At 44.7% G+C, this 17,319-nt stretch overlaps 1 protein-coding gene and 1 long non-coding RNA gene across 2 annotated transcripts; one reads left to right on the top strand and one right to left on the bottom strand.

Annotated features, from left to right (window-relative positions):
- Positions 1-304: 304 nt before the first annotated feature.
- On the top strand, positions 305-3,575 carry LOC133889352 (uncharacterized). Its single transcript, XR_009903907.1, has 4 exons — positions 305-623; positions 714-796; positions 2,101-2,284; positions 3,381-3,575. It is a non-coding gene; the product is annotated as an uncharacterized LOC133889352 (long non-coding RNA).
- An 8,773-nt stretch (positions 3,576-12,348) lies between these two features.
- LOC133918776 (farnesyl pyrophosphate synthase-like) lies at positions 12,349-16,791 on the bottom strand. Its single transcript, XM_062362836.1, has 11 exons — positions 16,468-16,791; positions 14,786-14,926; positions 14,597-14,683; positions 14,155-14,271; positions 13,976-14,064; positions 13,692-13,743; positions 13,496-13,591; positions 13,306-13,350; positions 13,098-13,187; positions 12,957-13,028; positions 12,349-12,643 (listed from the first exon to the last, which is right to left on the bottom strand). The coding sequence occupies exons 1-11, from the start codon at positions 16,609-16,611 to the stop codon at positions 12,515-12,517; spliced, it is 1,062 nt and encodes a 353-aa protein (XP_062218820.1). The 5' UTR covers positions 16,612-16,791; the 3' UTR covers positions 12,349-12,514.
- Positions 16,792-17,319: the final 528 nt, after the last annotated feature.

Here is a 17,319-nt window from a genome sequence, read left to right as displayed (position 1 = left end):
CCAGCACAGCCTTCTCGGCCACCGCCGCGCCGGATCAGGCGACCGCCGCACGGGCTTGCCTTCTCCTCCTCCCGCGTCGCTCTGCTCCCTGGTAGCGGACCTGACCAGGCCTTCATCGTCATCGGGGACGTCCACGGCCAGCTCCACGACGTCATCTTCCTGCTCCGAGACGCCAGGTTCCCCTCCGAGGAGCGGCTCTCCTCCGTCGCCTCCAGCCTGCCCTCCTGCCGCTGCGCGAAAATCTTGCCCGCCCTCCATTGCGCTGTTGCCAATTTGTTTCTCAGAATTGACCGAGGACTTATCCTCCACCACCTCCTGCCGCGCAGCCTCGTCACATCACGGTGCGTATGCAAGGCGTGGCCGCCATCGTCGACGGCCGCCGGCTGCTGCTCAAATCCTCTCAATCCTGGAAGATATTTGATTGCTTTGATGTTGATCCTATTGGATCCGCTTTGATAGTTGGTGGGACTTCGTCGATCTCCCCATCTTCCGTTGTGACGCAATCGCTCCCCGGCAATCTACTCTTCTCCTCCCATTCGATTCCACTCCTACACCACCCAAACCACCTCGATGGCGTCTACTGTGTTTGTTCTCCCGCAACTTATGGCTACAATAGTTCCAAGGTAGACTCTCTCTTCCCGACGTCTCAATCGATTTATATATTTACTGTGTTTTCTAATTTATATATTTGCCCTGTGTCAATCCCATTGCAGATTAATCCCCGCAGAGTACTCCTACATTGCTCCAAAATATCATTGAATCAATCTTACAATCCCCGCATAGTACTCCTTACGAGGTGACCTAATCGAATCCTCTTTTCTTTTTTGAAAGGAAGAATCATTTTTTCTTCGTTTTGTTCACTGTGTACCAGATTCAATATTGTGTTGTGTTGGCTTTCCAATAACATTATTTGATTTCTTGCATATGAGTTAACCACCATGTGTATATCATACACGTAAATTTGAATGTTGAATCCTGGACATATAAATTCAGTTTCTGGACATCAATTTAGTAAAGGGTGGATTACCAGTGCAAGCCATGCTGATTAGTTTTTCCACAAGATTATCACTTTAGTTTCTGAAAGTGTATCACTCTTTATATTTTATTTCAGTTCATGAATGAAAGTACTGTACTCTGGTCTAGAGATTTATTTTAGCACCTAACAATGCAAGCTTGATGCGTTGAATATGTAGTGTTTATATTGCCTTTGACATGATTGGTGAAATGTCTCAAATGGCCATTAACATGAAGATACTTTATATGGTACGATTTTCTGCATCTTTTTGTCTACTCCACAAATTAATTGTTTCTATTCCTCCCGAAGATTCATATTTCCATATTGTGACTTAACCACATTAACTGTTATTGATGACTTGAATATACTTTTCATTTTACATAGGAGAGATTTGCTTTGTATTTTAAGCACTTTCCTCTGCTTATACGGTGCCTACCATTAACACTTTCCATGATTGCTTATTATTGTCTCCACGTCCAGTGATTAACTTATACTTGTATGTTCTGTGTTTTAGTTTACTGGGTTCTGAAAGCAGCAATAGGGTTTTTTTGACTTGGTAACTATGATTCTGGTGAAGAGAGCTTGGTTTTAATAACATGTGTGTTCTCTTGGCTTGTGGAGTTGCAGGGAGGGCGAGGTGCTTTGGTTATTGGATGACCTTCGAAGGAATTGGGAGCAGGGAGGTGTGGGAAAGGGGTGAACCGAGTGGTCGACATCGGTTACGACGAACCAGCGGAGCAGCAACAAAGCACCGGCCGCGGCAGCACCCCATGGAAAGGGGAAAGGCAAGGTCGCCGAGCTTGAGTAGGAGGTTTGGCCCAATCTTTGCCGTTTTGTCCAGTTGTTGCAGCTTCTGAATCTGATTTGGGACTATGGTGGTTAGCTGGCAAGCCTTCGATGGTTAAGTCACAATGGTGGTTTATTATTGTCTCCATGTCCAGTGATTAACTTATACTTGCATGTTCTGTGTTTTAGTTTACTGGGTTCTGAAAGCAGCAACAGGGTTTTTTGACTTGGTACTATGATTCTGGTGAAGGGAGCTTGGTTTGATAACATGTGTGTTCTCTTGGCTTGTGGAGTTGTAGGGAGGGCAAGGTGCTTCGGTTCTTGGATGACCTTTGAAGGAATTGGGAGCAAGGAGGCGTGGGAAAGGGGTGAACCGAGTGGTCGACATCGGCTACAGCGAACCAGTGGAGCAGCAACGGAGCACTGGCCACGGCAGCACCACATGGAAAGGGGAAAGGCAAGGTCGCCGAGCTTGAGTAGGAGGTTTGGCCCAATCTTTGCCGTTTTGTCCAGTCATTCTAGCTTCTGCTTCTGAATCTAATTTGGGACTATGTTCAACTAAATCATTTGGAACTAGGACTCTGAAGTAGGTTCAGCTATTTTATTATTTGTACATCGTACTATTTCTATAACATGTAGCCATGTATTCAGTCTGTGAAAAAGATACAAAACATTTTAATCTGGTATGTGGTAAATCTGTTTGTTGTGTTATTGGCCATTTGAGGTAACTATGGTGCCCGCTATAATAGATATAGCTTTTGGATTGACCGAAATTAACCAAAGCAAAATTTACGCAAGCAAAATTTTAATCCTTGGCTCTCTATAACCCTGTTTTTTATTTCACAATGATTGAGAATTGGGAACGAAAAGGATATAACCGGAGATTGTAGATAAACCGAAGATTACTTTGCATTTTATGAAAGCATTTGCTCAGTTGCACCCAAACTGTGGCTACTTAGCATAGCATTGCATAACTTGAATGTCAAATGCATAGACTCTTCTGAATTCTTCTACCAAACCCCTTTATTATTGATTACTCGTCGATGGACTATAATCAGCTTCTTATCAATGTTTGATGCACCTACTGAATTAGGACCTTGACCCTGTTCTGTTAAAGTATTATCTGTTTTTGATGATGTCAAGGTGGTGATTATATGATGAATTACTCACAGCTGAACTAATAGATAATTGTTTTTAGTTGTCATGCCTGCAGTAGAAAATATGTGTGTGTTTTATGCAAGGGTAGGTTTGTGCACTCTCTGTGATATGGACAGGAAACCTAACATTTAGGTTTCATACTATTCTGTCATTGACTGATAGAACAGTGAAAATCTATACTTGGTCAAATTTGTTGCTGACAGTAAACTGTGCGAGGCTTATTAGTAGTGTTACTAAATTGCAATGCACTTGATCATATCAAATATCATTGCTTAGCCATGCACTTAAATGATATTATCCTGCCTGGTTCTGGAGTAGTCTATGATCAAAAGAATAATTTTTTCATCATTTAGAGTTTGTTTCTTAATTGAGACTGTTGTCACACGACATCTTGCTGATGTCCCTCCTTTGCAATTGGCAGGCTTTTGATGAAGCCATCTCGAAGCTGGACACCCTGAGCGAGGAGTCCTACATGAACACCACTTTGATCATGCAACTCCTTCATGCACACTTGATCCTCTGGACTTCCGATATCTCAGTAATCTTCCATTTCTCAAACATAAAGTTCTGCTCACACTCTTTACTTTATCCTGAAATCACCCCGATTCCTTAAAAGGGTTTTCTGCTCACACTCTTTAGCACCTTGACCCTGTTTTCAGTCCGACAATACCTCAATATTCTTTTGCCAGGGTCGTGTCATGTTTGCCATGATGTCTCACTTTTGTTCAACAAATTTTTGACGCCCGTTGCAACACACGGGCAGAAAACTAGTGTACTAAAAAAACAGGTTACTCTCCACGTCCTCTGCTTGTAGGGACAAATAAACAGGTTTGTACCTCCTAATCTCTACGGACATCTTCAGGTTGGCACAAAGTTGGTCCAGTCTCCAGGTGGGCCTAGGGCGTTGGGCTGCTTGTTTCGTCTCAGAATCTCAGTCCTTTCTATCATCATTCTATCTCTTTTTTGGAGTTTTTTTATTTTTTTATTTTTTTTAGTTTAAATTTAAATAAATAGATTCCCGGCGAAAAGATTTGTAAAAGTAGGCGCCCAACGCCCTCTCAGAGGGCTGCAGCCCTCTGGGAGGGCGGGTACGGGTGCTAACCGCCCCCTGAGAGGGCGGCAAGAGGGGCTAACCGTCTTCAGGGGGCGGTTAGGCCCTTGGGGGGTGGTTAGCCCCTAGCCACCCTCTAAGAGGGCGGTTAGGGGCTTTTTTCATGTAAAATTAATTTTTTTCCATTTTATCCTATAAAAATGTATTATTTTTGTAATTGAAGAAAAAAAAAGAGGTGTAAGGAAATTAAGAAATTAAATTTGGAGTAGGGTATGTAATAATGGGAGGAAAAAATCAGTAATTAGTAGTTGCAGCATTTTACGTGGGTATGGGGTGCAAACGAGGACAAACATAGTATTGAACACATGGTGAAAATATTACAATACACTGTAACCGCGACGACACGATGAGAAAACAAAGGTGGCATGTACGGTTCGCACTAAGACCTTATTAGTGTGCCGATCCTAATCATAACATGCCTTAGGGAAGGAAAGTATGTCGGGTTAAATTAGGTACTCTCTACTGCGTGCATCTAGGATACTTTCCCTTTCGGAGGGCATCGGGACCTGCCGCCTTTGCACGGCGGGCTCTCTCCCGCTTCCTTTCCCTCTCAGCCTCTCGAGCCTGAGCTACGGTACGGTTGTGCGCTGCCTTCCTCATGCGCTCTTCTTCCTCCCGCTTGAGACAAGTTTCTCTTGCTGTTGCTCGTACTCCCGACGTACGTACGCTTCCCTTCTCCACCTCATGTTCATGTCGACCCACAGCTTCTATGAGTCATTTTGCTCATTGTCGAGCCACTGAATAAAATCACAGAGCGGTGGAGGGGACTGAACAAATGGAACAAGATGAGCGGTTAGTAAAAGAGGGTGCGTAATCGGAAGAGATGAGGCGGACATCTGTTACCGTACCGGTCGATAACCAGTTGTTGCATTGCGAGGCTTGTCATACTCGTAGTTGGCACACATGAAGAAGCGTAGTCCATAGGTGTATGAGATGTCCTGCGACTCGCGGAGCTTACAAAGGTCACTACAGAAGCACATTAGTGGTTCGAGACCTTCAGGTACGGTAGTCCCCCAATGTTTCTTTGGTGGGCTCGATGGAGCTGAGGAAGACATTGCACTTGAGAGATATGAGAAATGAGTTATGCTTCTCCATAAGGAGGTTTGGCTACTTATAGTTGGGGGAGGCAGGAGCATTGGATTCGCTCTTACAGAAAGAAATGCTACTCATGCCTCCCTCGTTGCCGTCGTCCGTGCGCCCCATCGTGGTCCCGATGCCGCTGGTTAACCCTCACGTGACCCCTGGAGTAGGTGAGGGGGTCAGGTGGGCCGACGTGTCTGGTAGGCCTAGTAGGGACCACCGGTGTCGAGGGCTCGTCGTGCGTGGGCTGGGTCCGAAGCGGTGCACTGGAAACCTGGGACCGCTGAAGGACGTCGTAGTCAGGTGTGCCCCCGAAGAAGTCACGGACGATGTCGTATGCGGTGTCGGGGCCAGCCTCATCCTCCTGACTAGGGTAGGAGGACTGTGAAGGCTCGGCAGGCGTCCATGTGTACTGGCTGGAGGGGCCTGTGAACAAATAATCACGTTAGATACGAACAATATGGTATTGAAAGTAGTAGTAAAAAATGTATAATTGTACCTGTGTGGTACGACGGTGCAGCAGAAGAAGGCCACGCTGACGTGCCGTAGTACATTGCGGGGGGGGGGGGGGGTAGGGTGTGGGGCCGCCGAAGACGGACCGGCCTCGTCACCGAAGTAACCTGAGCACAGTTGTAACTTATTTTGCTGAAAGTACTAGAAATTAGGAAGAAGGGTTCCCGGAGTACCTGACTGTGGACGTACAGGGCTCAATCTGTGAGGCTGCGTCGAGACTTGTGCAGACGGACGTAATGAATGTTTAATAACAATAAGTAAAGGATATTGCTCAATATTATTCAAAAGTATAATTCGTACCATGTTGCTCGGACCCTCCAAGACGTGATAGAAGGGGTCGTGTGGGTGCCGACACTGAAGAACGTCGGTGCACGTCTGACGGCCGAGACGACTCGGCGTGTACACCACTCGTCCTGGGAGGCGGCCCTGCTACATCTGTGGTAGATCGGCAGGAGGTGAGCTTCAGGGCGCGCGTCGTCTTGTCGAAAACCCGTCTAATGAAGCTCGCAACATCCGACGCACTTAGGTGATGCCCTTGCCGGACGCGATCCATGACAGCAGCTGCATCCCTATTTACATCATAAATGATATCTGTCTACGGATACGAATAATAGTGAACAATTAAAGTATACGGTTATGTTCATTCAATATGGAGTACGGACTTCAAAAAATGACTTACTGCTAAAGCGGCGTCCTCGTCCCAATGCACCGGGTATGTCTCCGTTGTCGATGCGACGTGGCCCCGGACATCATCAGGGGTGTAGGTGACACGAGTCCGCGTACGAGGTACGTACCACCGTAGGTACTCCCTGAAGTTTCCCTCGGTGTGGGGACGCGCCTCATTAACGACGTCCTGTAGCGCTTGGGCCCATGTTGTCACGTAAGGGGCCAAGCGGTCCTCCCAGAGGTGGCCAGCTGGCTGGCCTTTCCGCGTGTACCTGCATTGAAACCACGGTAAATGTAAGTCAAACTGAAACGAAGGTTGCTCAAACTAAAATTTATCAAATGTACCTGTGGACATGCAAGGGGACTGTACGGATGGGGACGAGCGGGAATGCCTGGTGACGGCCAAACTACCATATGACGCGCTGCGGTGAGTACTCTTCGACGTAGATGTCGAAGACAAGGGGCGCCTTGGTGAGCCAGTACTCCTCGTCGCGGGTGCACAAGGGTGACAATCCCAACCCTGCACGTGTATGAACGGACCGAGCGTTGTATGGCTCCCATACCACATCGTTAGGACGTAGCCTGTCAAACTGGGTACGAAAATGCTCATATGCGCTGCGAGGCTGCTCGTGGGCCTAGTGTGGCTGAGTGATAAACATCAATACAGATATTTAGAGAGTAACATAGTACGAACAAAACTGTTAATGTAAATTACGTACCCGTCGATGACACCACAGCGAGGCCATTGTCGGCGCGTCCTCGTCCATCTCGCCGTACCACTCCTCTGGGTACGGGGAGCGATCCACCACCGGCCTACCTATGGCGAAATGCTCATACGACCATAGCTGAAGAAGAAGTGGACACCCGGCAAAAGTGGCTAGCGCCTCCTTCTTCGTGCATGCGTCGCAGAGCGCCCGATACGTCGCAGCAAGAACAGCTGATGCCCAGCTGAACTGCGATACGTCCTCTGCATGCGCGTCCGCTATCGACCGGGCGTACGGCACAATGGTCCTCGTAACCAGGTGGCCTTGGCCACTAGTGAACATCACCCACCCAAACAACCAAAGGAGGTAGGCCTCCAAATGTCTCGAGACCGCGTATGCATTGGCTTGTGGGTGGATGTATGCCGGCTGCATATATGACTGGTGTCAGAAAGAATCATTACGACATAATTTGTTAGTAATCGATAGGTTGCATGTTACCGTACCTGGAACTGTAGGATCCACTTCTTCGTTGGCCCTCGTGCATCGGCTAAGAACTCAGGCACGTACGGGGGTGCATCCGCCTTTCGCTCCACCGGCCCAAATCGCTGATGCATGTCGTTCATCCAGTCAGCCTGCATATCGATCACCCCAACCGCAGCTCCCGCGCAAGGAAGGCCTAAGAGGTAGGAGACGTCCTGTAGGGTCGGGGTCATCTCTTCGCACGGTAGGTGGAACGTATGTGTCTCCGGCCTCCAACGGTCGACCAGTGCTGCTCAGCGACCGATCAAAGTAGAAACGACGGGCCGCAACCTCGGGGTTCTCCGTCGATCGGGCCTTGACCAACCGACAAAGCGGTAGGAGTCCGGCCGCTCCCAACCTATAAGTATTGCAGTACATCAATAATATGTAACAACAGCAGCGAAATGATATGTAACACCATCAGCTTTTCTAAGTACCTGTGGGTCCAGCGCTCGTCTACCGTCAGCAGCTCTCCGGGGCCTCGTGGGCGAAACACTCCTAGCTCCGTCTGGTGCTCGGCGGATAAGAAGCTGTGATGCTTCTTGTCCACGGCAGGGTCCAAAAGCTCCGGGGTCGAAGGCTGAGCCATCTCTGCATTTGAAAGACATGTACATTAATACATTGAGAAATAAATACAAGAACAACATACTTCGAATGCAAATTAACCATATGCGAAATTAACACATATTAAAATGGTACAAAACTAGCTGACCTAGACAACAGGTGCATCACCGCCTGCACTTTTGGGACAATATTTGTAAGTGTGACCTACTTCATTGCACTGACTGCATCGCTTAATCCTAGGGCCAGCCTTGGATTCATCCATATCATACGAATCCGCCGAGATTGTCTTCGGCCCGGTGCGTTCTTCATCTTTCCCAAATCAGGCACATATATTCTTGAAGGCCCTGGGTTACTTGTAAAAGTGTCAACAATGCCGTAACCATACAGCTCCGGATTCCAGGTGTTCAGTACTTGATCTTTCATGAAATATTGTGACACATATTGCCTTGGAAGCATATGGTGTTCCGCGCACGCAGCTATGACGTGTGTACAAGGTTTGTGGAGTAATTGTGGCTTCTGACAACTACATATGCATGTCCCACTCCTTAGCACACACTCTTGAACATGCCGCTCACGTCTACCCCCCTCCGACCCTTATCCCGACACAGGACACTGAACTTGTGCTCTGCTGTGCCCTCTTGATTTGCGCGATACATGTGGGCCTTCCTATTTGCCTTCTCCATGTACTCACATAGCATCCGGCCATAAAGCATACGATTGTCCTCCATTACAACCTTAGCAGCTGCAAACCGATCAATGAAGTACTTGCAGGTGCCATGCAAAATACCTTCTACAATTCCAACTAGTGGTAGGGACCTCATTCCTCGCATGACCCAGTTATAAACCTCTGCAAGGTTTATAGTCATTACTCCATACCTGGCACCACCACTGTCGTACAGCAGAGCCCATTTTTCATTCGGCTCATTGCGTATCCACTGTGAAAAGCTCCTAATAGATGAGCCCGATCTCCTTACAATCTGCGGAGTATCGGTTGGGAGCCGACCGAGAGATATTGGTTCCTCACGGTTAGGTGCGGCCTCCACAGTTTGTTTAAGAGTCAGTTCATTAAGTCTTGCCCATAATGCATTGAACTTACGTTGCTGGTTCTGACTGCACAACTTCTTGAAGAGCTTCATTAACTCTTTGTTTTTAAACTGTCTGTAGAAGTTCGCACCCATATGGCACATGCACCACCTGCTTTTGAGATCTAGCCACTGTACTGGTACACCCCGTCGCACGCTACCGTGTTGCATATCCAGCAAAGCCTGCAACAATCCTGCATGTCTATCATGAATGAGACACATATCTGATCGGTCAAGAACAATTGCATGCTTCACTCGCTCTAGGAACCAATACCAGCTGTCCCCATTCTCACTCTCCACGAACGCAAACCCTAGTGGCAGGACTTGGTTGTTACTGTCGACCCCTATTGCAGACAATATCTGCCATTTGTACTTCCCAGTTAGGAATGTTCCATCTAGGCATATGATGGGTCGGCAATATCTAAATGCTTTGATAGTTGCACCGAATGCAAAGAAAGCACGCTGCAACACTCTTTTTCCGCTGTACTCCACATCAGTAGAGGGGTAATGCTTGATATCATAGTAGCTGTCTGGATTTCTTGCACAAATTGTGGCTAATTGACGAGGTAGATTGTGATACGAATCTTCATATGTACCGAACCTAATCTCAATAGCCTTTTGTTTTGCCCTCCATGCCTTCGCATAATTTATTGTGTACTGGAACCTTTGCTCAATAGCACGGATTATTGATCGTGGCTCATACCTTAGGTTGTCCACAATCTCTCCGTACATAACATTTGCAATGAAAGTAGAAGACAGGTTCCGGTGGGCGAACTCTATTTCCTCAATATGACAATTATGTTCCTTAACTATTGAGCATTGCCAGTAGTCTGCCCATTTCCCTCTAAATGCATGCACCCGCCAAGGGCACTGAGGAACCAAGCACTTCACATCGTACTCTCTTTTACTTGATTTAACAACCTTGAATTGCCTACGAAGAGACAACGACCAGAATTTCACAGCATCAATAACTGCCTCTTTTGTAGGGTATATAGCACCCTGTGACACCTCATTCTCATGGTATAGCCACGGTGTCTGGTCAGCCTCGCTAACCACCAACTTCGAAAATTCTTGATCCCGCCACTCTGCAGGAACTGCAGCATTACCCTCCTCATCAGAAGAATCCCCATCGGCAAGGCCTTCCTCTAACTCTTCATCCTCCAAATCCATATCTTCAATGATGCTAGGGATGTGCTCCCCTTCATCAGCTACATCCATCGGCTGCAGGTCTGGAACATCACCAACCTCCTCTCTGGACCCTATATTAGCCGCCTCTGACTCATCTTCCACTGCCTCACTTGGTCCTGCTACTGCTTCTGCAGAGTTCACCTCATTTTGATCTTTCAGGTACGCCGCAGCTAATAAAACAAGCCGCATGCCACGTTCACAACATATATCTACATACTGCCTCCAAGTTGATGTGGCTTCGATGGGAACAAGCTCACCAAAGTATCCATGACTAGCACGGCTCAGAACACCTTTCAACTTCAGCTCATATTGCTGCGGATCCAGTTAGAAAAATCGCATGAGCCATTTGCACACCCCCACAATAATCCTCTCATTAGCCTTACTAAGCCCCTTCATAACATGGCGAAATCCAGAGAGATCTACACCGTTGGGACCGTACATAATTTCACCCTCACCATAATATATCTGAAAAATTAATTTATCTGTCATTCCTGAAAACACCCGCAAACATAACACATGTTAAGACAACAAACTATATTTTTGATTATCGGATAAAATAGTTTTTAAATGCTACCCTAGGTTCGCAAATTATCATCTACTGTTGACTCATACGTCCGCATGTACAAGTAATATACTATAAAATATATACTACAAACAACATACTGAAAATAATATACTAAAAATAATATACTACAGGTAACAAATTGAAAATAATATACTAAAAATAATATTCTATATTCAACTATTATCATGCAATTTTCTAACTAAATTTTACAATTTTCTAAACCCAAGATCTAAATATCTAAAATCTATGTCATATACTACTACTGCACTAATTAACAACAATAAAAAGGATAAAAAGATTTACCTGAAATTTTTTTCCAAATCCGCAGCCCAAATGCAGCAGGGCTTCGCCGATCTCTCTTCCTCCCCTCTCCTCTCCTCTCTTCTCCTCTCTCTTCTCAACTTTTCTTTTTTTCCGAATTTTATAGTTTTTTCTCCATTTTTTGGGGTTTTTATAGACTCCAGGGCGCAGGGGGCCGGCGCGGGGCGGCGGGCGGGAGGAGCCCTTACTGCCCCCTGAGAGGGCGGTAAGGACCTCTACCCGGCCCCTGAGGGGACGGTAAGCTGTGGGGCCCGGGCGGGAAGGCCTACCGCCCTCTCAGGGGGCGGTTAGCACCCGTACCCGCCCTCTCAGAGGGTTGCAGCTCTCTGAGAGGGCGGTGGGCACCTACTTTTGCAAATTTTTTCGTCGGGAATCTATTTATTTAAATTTAAACTAAAAAATATAAAAATAAAAAAACTCTCTTTTTTGAGTATTGCATCGAGATAGAAGTAGAATGCAACATTCCGCCACAAACCACCTGCTTCAGTGCTTCTTCTTGATGACGCTTACAGTTCCAACGGCGTTCCTGCTACCGATCGCATCTCAGAGTTCTCTTCTGTAAGCAACACGGGTGGGAGTGTCATGTAACTTTGTATCGTCAGTTCGTCGTGCTGCTGCAGCCATTCGTTGTAAGCCACAAGTCTTCTCTGCACTGTCTGGAAGTCTAACTACAATTTGTTCCAGAATGTTTTGTCTTCACTGACTGAAAATCTGTCTGCAATTTGGGAAGAGCATTGCAACTGCTGGGATCAGTTGGATTACTACTGGTAGTTACCACCGCGGGGATCTTGTCTTGCACAAGCAGCCAAGATTCAAGATGGCTACATCAGCATGCGCCGTCACGTTCAATTGAACTGTACCATCTGTCTTCTTCCTCAACACAGCATGCACGAACGGCAGAGGCGAATCTTCTACGGTAGCCTGGAACCCGGATGCCTCATCTCGCACATCAAGGCCGTCACGTTCAAGCACAATACACCGACAGTGTTGTTTGCCTGTCGTTCTCCTCAAAATTGCTGGGAAGAAAGGGCAGGAAGAGATAGCAGGGACTGGGATATGCTCATGACACAAGCTGGTTCACGCATCCCCTAAATAGCACCGTGCTTTATTATGGTCGGGTGTTCGGTACAACAGGAACATGAAAATTGAAAACAGAACAGCATAGTACAAGTTACTCGTCCGCATCAAGTCCAGTGCTTTGATGCAAGCGTCGATGGAGCAGCTTCTCCACGAGCCAGCTCTCTACTTCTCCCTCTTGTAGATCTTGTGCAGGAAGGACTTCAAAACAGTCTGGACCGCCTTGTTCGGCTGCGCCTCGATCTCGGCGATCAGCTTGTTGTAACTCTCCATCTCGTATTCGTGAAACACCGCCTGGATTTATACGGATGAGGAAAGGACGTCAACAAAACAGAGCATATATGAAAACAGAGTGTCAGGTTACGCCACATGTAAATGGATGTAGCCGCATTTTGGATATTGCTTCAGCATCTTCAATAAAATTAGTGCCATCGTGTCTTAGATTTTATTGTTTATAGATAACATATTGTTGTTCATTAAAAAAACATCGGGGACAGTGTGTGATGGTCTCTTCTATTTCACGCCCTGCTATCCGTGACATGTACATGGTCGACTCAACTGATAATGATCCATAAATGATAAAGAGCATGGAATGGTCAAGGCAAACCTCCAGATTAAGCTCTTTGTACAAGTCCTTCACCTTTGCAACAGACGCTGGATCGGATTTCCCATAATTTTCCTGTCGCCCAGATTTGGTTTAGACACTGTCTTTTATGTTATGAAAAATTACCAAATTAATAGCACTTACAAATAGAATGCTCTTTTGGCTCTCCTCAGCACGTTCAAGAGCTTGCACAACTAACCAGGAACACTTGTAGTCTTCAATGTCAGTTCCGATCTGTGATGAGAGTTCATACTGATGAGATCGTAAATTAAAGAAAATAAAGGCCTTGATTGCAATCGACCCAACGGTTACACTCTCAAATTAGTGAACAAAAGAAGGTACAAACACTAACCTTGCCAATGAATTCAGGATCACCAAAACAATCTAGATAATCATCCTGTAGAAAACAATCATTGATCAGAGGCAGTCCAATATAGACAATTCATATTATTTCACCTACAACTACACACACACACACACACACACACACACACACACAGAGAGAGAGAGAGAGAGAGAGAGAGAGAGAGAGAGAGAATTACCTGGACTTGAAAGTACGTTCCCATTTCAACAAGAATATTCTTTACATCACCAAAGTTATCCAAGTTCTCACCAGACAGCAGCAATGCACATGCAACCTGGATGAAGAAGAATATTGTTACTACAGATATCTAAGTAAAGGCTAGCATTACCATCAGCCAGATAATATCAAGAAACATATAGGATGCTAACTCTTACAGGAAGATAAAATGAGTAGTAGGCTGTCTTGTATTGAACGATGCGGCGGTGACTGTTCAAATATGTGAATCATTGAAAGACATTAGCAGTAAATAAAGATGATATCCCAAATTTGAGGTACTAAAGAAATAATGATAACAACTCAGTCTGGAAACTACACAGGCGGTGGTAAAGAAGACCTATCTTTTTTAAAAAAACACTTGGTTACCAAAGTATATGCAATAAATCATGAAAGGAAACAAAGTGTGTAATTATGTTACTGCTACTGTGCTAAATGAACTTACATTGTCAGGTTGTATCGACTAAGATCCTTTTCACCCTCATGAGTAGTGATAAGATCCAACAACTGCCCTGAAGCTGTCTTGAACTCAACCTAAAAGCATAAAAAAGAGCATCAGTTATTTGGAAGAAGCATTTAGTAAATTTAGCATGAATATATACTTATGTCATAAGATATGATTACCTCATTGAACAAATCAATGAGATCAACATAATATGGTTTTCCTTTGAAGTGGCGTTGAAGGATCCGTGAAATATGGTTGCGAAGGATAATCCCATCGTTTACAGCAATGAGGCCAACCTATTGCAAAACAAAAGATGAGCAATTATTTTCATAGTTTACAAGCTAAAATCCTAAAATAATATGCAGAAACTCTACAATGCACTAGTATAAATTAGTTCCCTACGAGGAGCTCAAACAGAAACATAGAACATGAAACTAATTTGCATAAGAGATCAAATAGAAATGTGGAACATGAAAGTCAGTTGTTTAACAGATGAACAGATTCTTCGATAATTCAGGTCCTAACACTAAATCCTTTTCAAGTAAAGCCTTGGTAAAGACATCAAAACAATAATCTGTAGAAATAATTTGGTACATAAAAAGGATATTTGACTCATCTAACCTGAGGCACCCTAAACCAGCAAGGCTGGCCACGTCGTGTCTGGGAGTTGTCCATAATATCATCAAGCACAAGAAAATAAGCTTGAAGCTGCAAAATGAGATAATAATTAAAGGTTCCAACTTAGCAGAGATTTTAAGCTCTTAACACTTAACAAACATTCTTCAAAACAACACCGGGGCAAAGTATTACCCATTCAATACACCAACCAAGGGTGCAGGCAAGAAATATATCCTCCTTGCTCAGAACATCTACACCCTTCAATATTTTGTAGCTATCGATGACAGAGAGCCCGCGGTTGCACTTTCCTCCGAGCACATTGTAGTCCACCATCTGCTCCAGACGAAATAAACGTCAAGAAAGTTATCTAAGCTAGTGATACGTTATTCTCAAATCTTAACAGAAGAAAATAAAAAGGACATCATCAGACAAACTGCATTTCCAGCTTCTATGGATTGTTTTTTTTCTGCAGACCACAAACATTGGCAAACAAAAACGAGGAGGAGAATCCATTATAAGACCTGTCCACTGAACTCCATCAATATGTATCCATTGACTAAAGTCAACAGAAACACTTGTTCTTTAAAAAGGGACAGACAACATAAGCAATCCATCAACTATACTCCTAAATAAGTAGTAGCAAGGTATGACATGCTTAAGAAATGTGTCATGCTCCACATTTTCCTTCAACTGTAATTGTTCTACCGCTTAACCAATGGAAACTGACTTCCTTAATACAAACAATAGTCAGAATATCTTGCGCTTTTGACATCTTAGTCAAAATTTCTGGTTCTTTTGACATCTAAGTCTCTGAGATGTGTTTTAAATGTTAGTTTTTATCATTACAAATGTTTTAAGTAGTAAAGGTTTATCATGATGATAGTATTTCCTCAAATGAAAAAAAATTGTTTTCATGTGAGAAATCTAAATATTTTCAAAGGATATCTTTGGTATAAGATGAAAAGTTTGACAAGAATCTGTGACAATAGCTAGGAATTATTATTTTCCATTTGTTCAGGATTTAGTCATGCAAACTCAATTTTAACAACAGAAGGTGATCTGCTCTCTTAATCATGTCCAGGCAGTAACATACTTTTAAGAAATTTTCACCTCAAGGCAAATACCAAGTTCTTTATAGTTACGTTCCTCAAACAAAAGCTAGACGTGCAAAATTTAAAATAAAAAGAATAACTTTTTATTTCAATAGCTAATGGAATGTGTGTGCCCATAAAATATGTGAATCCTAGTTGGTATACTCCACGGGCAGCCTATTCGATGCCCCTTATGGGCCTTAGCAACGTGTCAAGGATCAGGAACAAAAACTCAAATGCTAAGAATCATAGAGATTAACGAAATTGAGGTGAACAACTATAAGGGAAGTTACGTTTTAGCAGCTGCAGATTTCACAACAGATAGGCCTTTCATAACAAACTGATCGATTCATAGACAGCCTACAATAAACCCGAAGTAGAAAACACAGCCCTTCTTTCATGTTTACTCAGTCTCCTTTTTTTTGTGTGTGGGAGAGATGGGTAGAGAGAAGAGATTACTCGCTGCGTTTCTCAGACTTCCCAAGCAATCCAACTCTAAGCCCGCTAAATTAATCTAAGCAACAATCCTTCATGTTTACTTACTCTGTTACTCCCAATCCTCACTCCATACTATTCTAACATCATGGAACACAGAATTGCACGAACCGTGAGAATACACCGGCCATTTGACCAGGCATCGGATCCTCCTAAACAACCGAATTCCAGATAACCCGACAAAAATCCAAAGCTCTGAAGCGAGCATATAGGCCTCCTCCGAGTCTAAACCAGATCAGACCAACATCCACAGTAAAAATAAGAAACGAGAGGGGAAGAGAGCATTACGCGGTCGATCCACTGGAGCGACTCGTCGGTGAACTCGAAGGCGGGGTCCTCGAGCATCTCCTCCTTGAGCTTGTTGTATATCTCCGCGAACGCGGCCTTGGTGTCGACGCCCGAGCCGTTGGCCACCACCTCCGCCGTCGCCATTGCGCCCTCGGGGCTCTTCCTCACCTCACGTCGCGCGGGCGCAGGAGGAGACGAGGTGGAGGGAGCGGAATTCTGTGGAGAGTATTGGAGAGGAGGCCAAGAGGAGGAGGAGGAGAAGAAGAAGAAGCGAGGCGCAGCTGGGCCGCTGCAGCACGGGATTATGAATTTGTGATGCGGTTTTGCAGGCGAACAGAACGTTTATTTATGGACGGGAGGTGACACGGTGACCGTGACGGCGACAACTGGCCTGGAGGGCTGGTGGCACGCTGGAAAATCAAGTGTTTTTCAAAAGTGAGTCTCCATATTCAAATAAACTGGCAAGCTAGCCCACATAATTATTAGATTATCTCGTGATACGAGTAATGACAAATTTATTATTAGATTTTTTAACTTTCATGATCAATTAAGTCAAACGTAACTTCTCGTCACCTTATAATCGTAATTGTGATAGGCGTCGATACGGCATACTGCAACCAAAACGCAAATTTTGCTTCGAGGTGATGTGGCAAAGAGATAAATTTTCAAACATCAACTACATTGTGGAAGACTTTAGGATTTTTCACAAATGGGATACTATGAAATGGGGATTCTGTAGCTGAGTGTTATGATGGGTAGCAATTCTATGTTTGATGAACCACCCATAGGGATTCACGGCCATTCAATCTACATATAATAGCCGTTTGTAATTATAGCGAAAATTATTCTATT

The sequence above is a fragment of the Phragmites australis genome, chromosome 1, assembly GCF_958298935.1.
Source record: "Phragmites australis chromosome 1, lpPhrAust1.1, whole genome shotgun sequence".
In the NCBI taxonomy this organism is placed as follows: domain Eukaryota; kingdom Viridiplantae; phylum Streptophyta; class Magnoliopsida; order Poales; family Poaceae; genus Phragmites; species Phragmites australis.
Note: the sequence above shows the minus strand (reverse complement) of the source record. Positions and strands in the feature narration are given on the sequence as shown.

Excerpts from the sequence above, each read along its gene's own strand:
- LOC133918776 (XM_062362836.1), bottom strand. The coding sequence starts at position 16,611 with ATGGCGACGGCGGAGGTGGTGGCCAACGGCTCGGGCGTCGACACCAAG. Across the intron at positions 14,065-14,154 it reads TCATTGATTTGTTCAATGAG|GTTGAGTTCAAGACAGCTTC; the intron begins GTAATCATATCT and ends TTATGCTTTTAG. Across the intron at positions 13,188-13,305 it reads ATCCTGAATTCATTGGCAAG|ATCGGAACTGACATTGAAGA; the intron begins GTTAGTGTTTGT and ends CTCTCATCACAG.